At 36.0% G+C, this 12,404-nt stretch overlaps 1 protein-coding gene across 1 annotated transcript in view; it reads left to right on the top strand.

Moving 5' to 3' along the window:
- LOC117175292 (cytochrome P450 4C1-like) overlaps positions 1-12,404 on the top strand; it is a 28,876-nt gene that overhangs the window by 10,027 nt on the left and 6,445 nt on the right. The window contains exons 4-7 of the mRNA XM_033365002.1: positions 69-175; positions 274-364; positions 951-1,136; positions 11,790-11,859. Coding sequence (XP_033220893.1) covers positions 69-175; positions 274-364; positions 951-1,136; positions 11,790-11,859 — 454 coding nt within the window. The remainder of the gene's footprint in view (positions 1-68; positions 176-273; positions 365-950; positions 1,137-11,789; positions 11,860-12,404) is intronic.

Raw genomic sequence — 12,404 nt, 5'->3', positions numbered from 1 at the left:
TTGTATAATAATTTTGACAAAATGTCTTTTTTTCTATTTATCTCACTTTTTTAAAACGATTTTTTCAGATATTTTGCAAAAAATATCCAAAGTCGTTTATACTTATGCCTCGCCATGCCGATTCATAGTGGGCATTAATGTATCGGTCCTCATTCACGAACCAGAACACATCAAAGTAAAGAGAAAAGTTAATCACAATGAAAGTTGTTAATATTTGAAATCATATTTGATATATTTCATTATTCATTCTATTGTTTTTTTTTCTATTTTAAGACAGTTCTTCTTAGCTCTAAAACTACTGAGAAGCACGCAATTTATGATTTTGGTAAAGTTTGGATAGGAAATGGATTAGTTACAGCACCACGTGAGTTCTTGTTAATTCTGAATAACATGTGAATATTTATGAATTCAATTTAAGAAATATGACCACTTTTTAAAATATAGAGGAAACCACCCTACAGTAGATAGGAAAAGATTGAACAGCATTTAACATACTCAATTCTTGATCATTATAATTTATCATTAGTGAACTAAACTTACAATTTAAAACACTTTATCAAGTAAATAATAGTAGAAGCCGTGATTATTTCAGAAAATCCAAAAAAAGTTTAAATTTTCGACATTTTTTATCTCTGATATGCCGTGATATTGATACGATTGGTACGAGATGTTTGATCATGATACCATTTAACCTGACATGTGATGACAGCAAATTGTAGAATTTTGCAGTTCATCGAAAATTGATTCAACCAGCATTCGTTCCGAAAATTCTGCATTCATTTGTACCAATTTTTAAAAAAATTTCATGGTATGAGTGAATGACGCATTTTTGTGCCAGTTTTCCGGGTTATTAAGATTATTTTTACTGTAAATCATTATCAACTGCAGGATGGTTTCACCTATAGTAAAAGTGAGGAAAATCCTTGAAATAATTTTATTTCTTTAATTAGGAGATGTTTGGCGTGTTCATCGAAAATTGATTCAACCAGCATTCGTTCCGAAAATTCTGCATTCATTTGTAGCAATTTTTCAAAAAACTTCCATATTATTAGTAAATGAATGGGCCGGGCAAGTTGATGGACCGGAATTTGAAGTGTATTCGTACCTCATTTTTACATCCTTCCGTAACATTTGTGGTATGAAACTTTGATTATTTTATACAGTTCACTGATTTATTTGAAATTTAATTTATTTATACTCATTAAATAGGCTGATAATATTAATGGAAATAATACGAACTCGTTTCCTTATTTCTTTAGTAAAAACATGTACTATGGCATAAAAATGAATTTACAGGGATCACAGTCTTTCTCCTATTCTCGAAAAGCTCTCACCTTCTCTTTTCTAATTAAATATTATACTACTAAAATATTTAAACTATAAAAACGCATTAACTATGATGATGATATTATAGAAAATATCCGCAAATTTATAAAATAAATGAAAATTTTGTGAACCCTGCATAAAACTCGGCAATCGTTCAAGAAAATCTATGCTCTCCCTATTTTAACTGAAAATCCTGTAACCGTAGAAGAATTTTTTTCTGCTTGTATTTTGCATTGCTTATCAGCTCGAAATTTAAATTTTCGATTTTCTGCGTACCACTTTCGATCAATTAAAACAAAATAACGAATCCTATTGAAAAATTATTATAACACATTTTGTAGGACTTTAAGACATTTTTCCGTATTTTGCATCCTTTGGTTCGAAATTTGAATTTTGTAGAATTAATTTTCGGAATATTCTTATAATTTCTCAATCATAAATGAGGGAGATACGTAATTGTCTGACAGAGAGCGGACGCGTTTGAGTTCGTGCGAGAATTTTAGTTATATTTCGTGTGTTTTTAACCGAATGCTGGTGTTTTGTGATTCTTTTTGTGAAAGGTGATACCCACAATTAACATAAAATAATAAAGTTTGATCAGAATCTATTACGGTTTCTCATAAATCCGTGGTGAAGTTCTGAATTTGCAAGTTTTTAGGTTATGCAGGATCCTCGAACGCTTGACGTAAACGTTGATAAGGTAGGAATTCAACCAGACAGCGGTACCACTGTAGCTGATAAGTCAGAAAACTCGCCCATAAAAGGGACGACGTCAGGTGATTTAAGAACAGCTCGCAAAATAAACAAATTTGATACTTCTGTATTCCGCATACCCACATCTATTGAAAAACCCAAAAGAGGTCCGTCGAAGTAAAAGAAGTACTTGATAGGGAAAGAACAAGATCTGCAGGTCCTGTTATTTCGTATTTTCTCCTGAATAAACGGAAAAGACAAAGTGACGAAGAAACAAACCTCTTTAAAAGAAACAACTCTAAAAGTTAAAAATCCCATTAACAGAGCGATCACAATCTGAAAATGACATTTTGATTTTGAATCTCGTTTTTAAAGATAGATCTAAAAATATAATACAATTGAATTCTAGATCTTTCTACAAAATTTGAGAATCTGCTAAATTCGTCTTCGTGTCTAATGAATAGAGTTGAGTCCTTGGAGGGAAAACTGAGTAAAAATAGGCCAATGGATGTTGACATTTCCCTAATGTCTAAATGGAGAAGGAACACGCCTTATATGCCCAAACATTGGGCACTCTTACGGATCGTCTCGAGAAGGAAAAAAAATGTAATCTAATTATCAAAGGATTCAAATTAACCGATACTGAGGTTACGCAACACGTTGATATCTTTTTAAATAGCGAATTGGGCGTCGCTAATTCAGATGGAAAATCGTGAAAGATCGGACGGAGATACGACATGTTGAGAGTCAAATTCAATTCATTTGACATAAAGATGGACATAATGAGACGAAAATCTCATCAATCACAAATTACTCAAATATATATTAAGGATGATCTCACACAAAAAGAGAGAGAAATATCCAAGAAGTTACGAGACATAACCAGATTCAAACGTTTAAGAGGCAAAAGTGTCAGAAATGGCTACACAAAATTAAATATTGTTGGAGTCTGGGAGTACTGGAACAATTGAAACTTGATGTCACTAACTGAACGTGTTGTTGAGACAGATACACCTACTGGAAGGCATACGGCCTGAAAAAATATAGGCTACGCAGATTGGTCTATAGTCTTTTGGAATGTACATGGCTACAAAAACTTTGATCTGCAAGGATCAGTGGACTCATCAAAACTGTATGCAGATATCATCTGCCTATAGGAAACTTGGCTAACCTATGAACCTAAGAAACTACCTCTACGATGGAGAGATTAAAACGCTGTCTGGAGTGAAGCAATTGAAGAAAAAAGTGAGGGAAGAATGATAATAAAAAAAGTTAAAGTAAACCACAATACTAGGATTAGTTGATTTAAAATCTGATTTAGAAACAGATGTTTACATGGATATGTTACAGACTGATATATTTGAATTACAAGTACGCTATGAAAATGAAAATTTTTCTTTAGTAGAGATTTAAATGCTAGAGTAGGATTGGAAAATGGTCTGCCACCCGAAATATTTCAAAATACAAGACTCTTTTCATCCAGAAATTCTCTAGGTTTAATTGTCAATGGCCGAGGAACTAAAGTACTAGAGTTTATGGAAAGTAACGGCTTTATATTAATGAATGGTAGAACTTTTGGAGACCGCCCAGCTCAGATTACATACGTAGGTTCAAATATGGGATCGAAAAATATACCCAATAATGGCTGTAGTGTAATTGATCATGCATGGTGTAAGGTAACAGGCCTGGAATACATTATAGATTTATTCGTTCTACCGTTGACATCGCTGTCAGATCATTTTCCAACTAGGCTAACTGTAAAAGGTACTCTAGAAAACACCGAAATCTGTGAAAGCGAAAAAATAATAAATATACTGTACTTCATTGGATCCCAAACTGCGCAGAATCATTCAAAGAAAAAATACGTCGTCATAGAAAAATAGCATTTGACTTTAAAAATAATTCTGTGCGTTCAGGTGCTGTCAGATTGATCTCAAAGCCTTGGTATGATGAAGATTGTTTCGCTGGAAAAAAAGAACTACAGGCTCTTTTAAAGAAATGTAAACTTGCGGACTTCGATGATACAAGTAAGGTAGCACATAAAAAAGCGCAAACACCTTGAAGAAGAAAAAAACTCACAAAAATTCTGGAGTGTGACAAAAAAATGTTGGAAGAAGGTTTTTTAGGAGTCTCCTATTACAATTTCACAATGGCAAAATTCCCTACAATGTATTTATCCACCACGTATTAATGTTGATTCTCTTTTTTCGGTGTGACGCATCCATAGTTGGATCGTAAGATTGATTTGCAGGAACTATCTATGTGTACGTATTAATAATTGTAAATCTGGCAAGGCACCTGGTGATGATACCGAAGCAACAGATTCTGTTTAAATAATATGTTCAACCTATTTTCTACGATGTACCTTCAATTGAGATTACTCAAGAGAAAAGTATACGGTATTTTTGTAGATTCTGCGAGAGCTTTCGACTCGATACATCACACAAATTTATGGAATAACTTGTATCGACTAGGGGTCAGTCCGAAGAGTATTAGAATAGTAAAAAACCTTTATGAAATGGCAACCTTAGAAGTTAAGAAAAAGTGGGAGTACTCAGAAGAAACATCGGTTTCTGAGGGGGTCTTGCAGAGTGACTCTTAAAGTTCTTTAAGTTTCATATTATTTTTGTCCGTTATAGAGGACTTTTTCCGATCCAAGGGCGTAAATGGATTGAATATAAACGGATATATTGATATTTTGTTGCTTCTTTACGCAGATGATTTAATCATTCTGGCCTACTCACAGTCTGATTTGGAAAATAAAATGGATATACTATCTGAATATTGCGCATTAAACCCTAAAAACACAGTTTACAATAATATGGAGATAGCAGTAGTCATGTATTATATCTACCTCGGTATACCTATACCCGGGTCTGCAATAAGTTATAACGCAACCCTCTCAGTAATTGGCAAATCCCAGGTGGCTACAGGTATAGTTCTGCCTATCTTATCGAAACCTAAGACGGATTCATGGTCGTGTAGGAATAAACTGTTCGGTAGTTTGGTGCAGTCTAATCTTTTTTATGGTATCCAGTTGTGGGGTTTGAGGTACATGGATTATATTGAGAAAGTTCAAACGTCCTTTTTCAAAAAAACTTTTACAATTACCTAGAAGCCTACAAAACGCAGGGCTTAGACTTGAATTAGGTCGCGTAAAATTAGAACACAAGATATTATCATAGGCTTGGGACTGTATTGTGAAAGTCCTACAAATGAATGAAAATCGGATACCCAGTATCTGTTTTTTGTGACAAGTCGAAGTGCTGCCTTCGATGATAGGCAGTATAAAATATTATTTGGCAGCTCAGATCCAGCAGTTGCTAAATGTGATCAACATGGGAGACCTCATTTACAGACCCAGGAGTCTTGCCGATCACACCGCGCCTTCCTTAGAATACAGATACCCATTTCAGATTATGAGGCTATATTGTCAGCTTAGGCTCTCAACTAACAGAGTTATCTCATTTTCCTGCAATAAAAATGCACATAAGTTCGATCCTAATCAAATTTGTAGTATTTGTAATAAAATGGAAAATTAAAGTCTAAGTCATATACTGCTTTCTTCTCCGATTTACAAGGAACTACATAAACATTATTTATCAGGTTTCCCACAACTTTCGAATTGGATTCAGAAACAGGAATATTGTCACACCTCACAGATATGGATAGAGTAACAACGAAAACTTTATTTATGTATATATCCAATTGTCTTAAATTGCGATCATTCTGCGTCAATGAATAACTGTAAAGTACTGTATTGTATAATTGTATAAGCTCGTTTACTCAACTATACATATAGTTTTAACATCCTCCTTGCGATAAGTGTATATAACGTGATACGCAATTAAGAATTATTATTATTAATTTTTGTCGCAGACTTAAGATGGTTACTGTCCAACATGTCGAAGGCATTTTTGGTTAGAGCTGGATTTTATTTTTGATTGTTTAACACGGGGCTATCTCGGTATATATCATCAGACACGGACGCATTTTTACAATGAAATCAAGTCATCTGATGAGAGCAGTGTGCCCCTACATATTGAACAAAGCCAGGTTTTTACCCCATAATTGATGAACTGGGTTGCAGTCAAGTGAAAGATGGGGGGGGGGGCTACAGCTTAGGACGGGTTCTGAACCACCAGAACCTTGGTAAAAGTACATAGAAAAATTTCCAGAGGTACCGGCTCAGGGATCGAACCTCGGACCTCTGTGATGAAGTCTGAGCGTATAACCAACTGAGCCAACGAGGCTCTTATTTGTATTAAACTTTTACTAGAGTAAACCCGGTTATACATCAAAGCAACAGACTAAGTCAAGTAACTGATGACATTAGAATGTTATAAATTAATTTGAATAATTAAATACGATGCTTGAAACCTCCTGCGATGATATTGTAGGCATACAATTACGAGCGGCCACGAGCGTTAGAGATGACAACAGTTACCTCTGGATGCTTTCTTAGAGCTACCACTCCACGTGTTTTTTGTCGCTCGCTTCCTGATGGTCAAGAACGTTTCTTACAATGCGACAGGTGTTTAATAAAACTACATTCTGAGCTGCTGCTAATACCCTACTAACTCCTAAATGTTCAAGATGTTCAGTGCATCTTCCGTGCACATTGCCTGTAGCCGAAATCACAATGGGATGAATAGATGCATGATTTACATTCCTCCATATGGACTTTACTTTAGGCCTTAACTCGCTATACTTGTGTATCTTGGTTGTATAGGTTGACTGCAAATTTCGGTTAAGCGGACAAGCAATGTCGATGATGGGGATTCTTCTACCTTTTTTTCGCGTATCACAATGTCAGGTCAATTGGCCCGGATGTAATGATCCGTTTGGATAGTAACATCCCAATATACGAGTAAGATGCAATCTTCGCTTTCCAAAATAGGCATTGGAATGTATCTATAGAAGGGCATCCATTCTTTTAACAGAGCTAGGTTTAGGGCATGCTGTCGATGGATTCGTTGGATTCTCCACATAATCGGCACCGGTCAACCACGTCTTGATGTAAAACGTGTTTGCGATCATTCCTGGTGCTGACAACCTTGTCCTGTATTGCAATGACGAATTCTTCTGTCTCTGGATACAGAACACCCTTTCTTAGCCAAATATTCGATGCCTCACTATCCCCTTCATTTGGATCTAACGTGTTGGGGTGCTCACCATGGATGACTTTCTGCCTCCATTGTATTTATAATTTCTCAATGGTTTCTACCCTGATATTCAAGGCCCTATCTGTAGACGAATTTGAGGGCGTGTAGTCAAAATCCGCTTGACAGATGGTAATGTAAAGCGTAACATTTCGTTTGCTGTTAAAATAGTCTCGCAACTGTTTAACTTTTCAAGATCGGTGTTAGACTATTTTATGAGCCCGAAGGAGTACCCTTAGATTTAAGAATACCCAGATATTTATATGAGTCGCCTGCTGCCATTGCATCGATGTTATTTTCGAACTCGTTCTCTAACTCTGCGGTCCCTAATTCCCCTCTGATTAAATGCACGGTTCTACATTTATCTAGTCCGAACTCCATGTGGATATCATTGGAAAACTGCTTTGTGACATCGATCACTTGCTGCAGTTTCTGGGCTGAAATAGCGTATAGCTTCAGGTTATCCATGTAAGGAAGATGGATTACTTGATGACCATCCTCATTACCATAAATTCTGAACCCATGAGACATAATGTTTAGTGATTTGCTCAATGGATTCAACGCTAAACAGAACCATAGTTTGCTGAAGGAGTCTCCTTGAAATATACCCGTCGTAAAGCGTATTGATCTAGTTATCCTTGGTTGGCCATAGTCAAAATATTTGATTCTTGTACCCCAGAGCCTCATCGCATGGCTTAGAAGGTCAATAATGCGTTGGCAGATTTTGTAAAGTTTTAAGACTTTAGGCAAATAGTCATGCGGCATGGAAGGAAACGCTTGCTTGTAGTCAATGTATGCCATGTGTAAGTTCATTTAATGCTTACGAGCTTGAGTCATGCCAACAGCGTCTATGGTGATTATCCTTTTTGTTCTTCTGTAAGAATGTCATTCTCGTCGCAATGAGAATATACCTTATCTGCAATGATAGCTACAAGACATTTATAAATTGTTGGAAGACAGGCTATCGGTCGAAAGTCAGATGGATTTTGAGCATCTGGTTTTTTTGGTAACATATACGTAGTACCCTGGAGCATAAAGCCTGGCATCAGATCTCGTCAGGTACTTGTACCAAAAGTTTAGCAACATGCCCTAACCTGAAGCTTTTCAATTACTTGCTCTTTTCAAGACCGCTGAAACATCGAAAGCTGTGATGTTTATCAGTTGCATTTGAGGGCTATTGCTTGCCCTTGCTTCCTCCAGGTTGAACCACGCAGTATCCAAATTGCATCTGTTCATTTTCCCCCAAACACCCGACCAGTAGTTAATCATATCTTCCAATTGAGGAACTTCGGTGCCTTGCTGGTTATTTGGCTTTACCCTCAGTTCACGATAGAACCTTTTTTCATCTGTCTGATTATTTTAATCTTTTTGCCTTCGTGCACTACTTTTCTTGTACCAACGCAGTCTGGCATAAGAACATCATGTCTCTGTGGTTGAGAGTCGAAACTTTCATCCAATATTGCTGATGTCAATGTCTCGATGTGCCGAGAGTGGATGATTTTAGTAACATAGTTTATCAGCTTTCTGGTTCTATTACCTTTTTTATATTGAGTTAATCGATCCAATTGGCACCTTAATTTGCTGACATCTATATCCAACCTCATCTTCCATGGTGGATTTCGATCGCTTGCTGGGACAAAAACGGCATTTGCAGGCCTAGTTTTTCAGCCCCACGTTCTAACGGTTGCACGCAGATCATTTGTGATGTTCATTTTGGGCAGAAAGTGCCTTAGAGTTGGTTCTACATATCTGAACTCTAGTAAAGCATGAAAAAAATTCCTTTCAAGGTGCTGTAGTTTTTATGGATTTCCCTATCCACATCATCGTTAGTAATATCCGGATGTGGTTCTAATGGATCCGGTACATGATGTTCGTTATCCCTAGAACCTATGCCTTCAGCATTAATCAAGTCTTCGTTGTCCACATCTTCCAACGCGAGTTCATCAATAGGAAGCTGCTGTTCCACTTTCATTTTGATAGCAGCTATTTCAACAGCCGAAAGCAGTCTGTTTACAGATATTGAGCGTTTATAAACTGCCAGATTCTGTTCATTAATTTTTGTGGCTAGCTCTGATTATTTGAGTAAGAAGAGTCATGATGTTCTATCCTCACATTTTGCCCACATTTCTCTGCCAAAAAATAAAGGCGCATAACATCTCTGTTCATATGGTATGTCCATTTTCGTCGCTTTTTTGGTTGCTGAACCTCTGCTTCTGCCTCTGGTTGTATAAGGCCATCCACTTCTGGAGGATGTAGTGGCGTTGGATCATCAATAGGTTGAGGAAGAACGTCAATTACTCCTGCTTGACCGTATGACGCGGCTTCGTCTGACTGATGTTCATTTCCGTAGATTTTGCACGCCAAATCAACCTGTTGTTTAATCTCCTTCTGTAACGTGTAGATTAGTCTTGATGTCCTTCACCTTAGCGATAAAATCTCTCTGTGCGACTTTTTGTATATTAGGATACTTTACAGCAAATTTCGTTCTTAAATTGTATCCTTTTTCCATTTTCGTTTCAAACTTTGCACTTTCGTGATAGAGACGCACCAATTCCTCTTTCATTGTGGTATCCCAATTCATGCTCTCCCACGGTATTTCTGTCGATGTGGTTGGCTGCAAATAGCTAACGCTAGCCAAAGCATCCTCAGCAGGCACAATTTATGTTCCACTGCTTAGCGTTCGCCGCAGATGTTCTTGCTGGCCAGCTGTTTGATTAGTGAGATCTGTCTGATCATCTCGCAGCTTATCATCGCCACCGTCCCGCATGCTGTGGCCCCCAGATATGGCTCCAGGGGCGCCCGACGATCCTCGGAAAGCGACAAGCGTTTCAAAATCTTCAATATGCTCTCAATTTTTCATTTATGGGGTTTGGTGTTCTACTTAGACCCTCTGTTCTTCGTTATCAGCCTATTTGGCATGGGAAACCCTTTTAGTAGCAATGCTACCGCCAACATTGCCATCAAAGTCATGAGAGGAAAACTGAAGCCCTACCGCGACAAAAACAAAAACTACGCGTCTTATCAAAAATTTATTAGTAACAACTCTGCAGATATTTTTGGTATCATATTTTTGGTTAATTCATATTTTTTCGTATCTTGTATGGTTTGACCAAAAAATGGAATTTGTGATTTTTCATTATTTTATGTTCGATCAATATATGAATTTAGGATTTTTCGAGAAAATCCAAAAAGTTATTGAGATAATCGTGTTTGGCATTCAAAAAGCCCCAGTTTTCTTTAATTGACTTTTTTCATATTGTATGTTGTTTGACTTAAAATTCTGGTGAAGTTAGGGTAAATTGTTTGTCTTTGTGAGTACTGCGAACATCAAGATATAAAATTCTAAAAACTTAAAAAAATGTTCCCGAAAATTTTGAAAATGCTCTAACGTTTTAAATTTGTATCCAAAATGGCTGATTAATGAACAGGACCTTTCTTTTAGGATCTAAAAAAAGTGTGCGAATGTTCGATTTGATCCGTTCATTTTTCGAGTGTTACCGTGTTTACGGACAGACAAAAAAATTCGGTGTAAAAATAAATGTTTGATCTTTCTCCTATTTTACCACTTTTTTGTGAGAAAACTACCCTCTTTCCCTTTTTTGAGCTCCTCTTGAACTGTTAGCCCTGGGCTTATTAAGATTATGCAGACTTAAAATATTGTGTTATTCGACGAAAAGTTTTTCTCTTATTGCAAAAATACCCAGAAGCTCATTTACAAAATACAGGATAAAAAATACGTACATTAATATTCTTTTTAAATGAATCATACAGAATACTAGCATAAAGAAATTTATAATTATTTACAGTAGCGCTCGAAAGTATTTTGTAGACTTTTCTGGATGACTGATTAAGTTTTCTTAATTTTAATTACGGTGAAACTCTTCAATAGCATGAAAAAACAAAAGTGGATTGGGCTATGATCAGTTAGCTCCCACCCACCGCTAGTCCAAAAATTGGCGCTATAGAAGAGTTTTACTGCATACCAGAGCTGAAAAAATATCTCGTTAAAGGATCATAAAACCGTATCATAAAAGCTTATGGGTATAAATCATGAAAATTGCCTTATTAAATTTCAAGGGCTTGAATTGGTAACAAAAAAGTTGGAAAAATGGCAATATTTTTTGTGGTAACAAAAATATTTTTGTAGAAAATAAAAAATTTATATATATTTAATTTTTATTTTTATTTCCCTACAAATAAGATGTTTTTAAACTTTTCCAACTTTTTAGTTACTACTTCCAGTTCTTGCAATTCGATAAGAAAATTTTGACGATTTATACCAATAAGCTGTTGTGATGCTGTGAAAAAATATATTCAAAATGACCTCAGGAATGTTGAAAAATGTTGATTATTTAGGAAGTTATTGAACGTTTAAAAAAATAGTGAAATTTACTCTATTTTTGCAATATCTACTTAAAAAATACACAATTTGGCTTCATCCTGCGCTCATTTTATACAGAATTTCGAGAGCAATCAATTCTCTAAAGATAATTTGTTTAGCTCTGAAGTAATTAAAATTTAGAGAACTTACAATCATTAATAAAAAAAGCATGTAAAATATTTTTGAGCGCTTCTGTATATATTTTCAAATGTTTGTAATGTTTTTAGAAAGCTCACTGGGGATGCCTGTAACAACCAAAACCAAACCTATTGAACAATATATAGAAGCATGCGAAAGGTAATAATCGATAGTTTGAAATTATTATATTATATGTTTTATTAAACTTTTACTCGGGTTAACCCGGTTATACATCATAGCCACCGATTAATTCAAGTGACTGATGAGATTAGAATGTTATAAGTTAATTCAAATAATTTAATACCATGCTTGAAACCTCCTGCGATGATGTTGTAGGTATACAATTACGAGCGGCCACGAGCTTTAGAGGTGACAACAGTCACCTCTGGATGCTTTCTTAGAGCTACCATCTGCCACTCCACGGGTTTTTAGTCGCTCGCTTCCTGATGATCAAGAAAGTTTCTTAAAATGCGACAGGTGTTTAATAAAACCGCCTTCTGAGCTGCTGCCAATACCCTACTGACTCCTAAATGTTCAAGATAATCAGTGCATCTTGCGTGCACATTGCCTGTAGCCGAAATTACAATGGGATGAATGGATGTATGATTCACATTCCTCCATATGGTCTTTACTTCATGCCTTAACTCGCTATACTTGTGGATCTTGGTTGTATAGGTTGACTGCAAATTTCGGTTAAGTGGACA

Source organism: Belonocnema kinseyi, chromosome 6 (genome assembly GCF_010883055.1).
Source record: "Belonocnema kinseyi isolate 2016_QV_RU_SX_M_011 chromosome 6, B_treatae_v1, whole genome shotgun sequence".
Classification (NCBI taxonomy): domain Eukaryota; kingdom Metazoa; phylum Arthropoda; class Insecta; order Hymenoptera; family Cynipidae; genus Belonocnema; species Belonocnema kinseyi.
The sequence above is the reverse complement of the archived record's forward strand: the minus strand, read 5'-3'. Positions and strand labels throughout refer to the sequence as shown.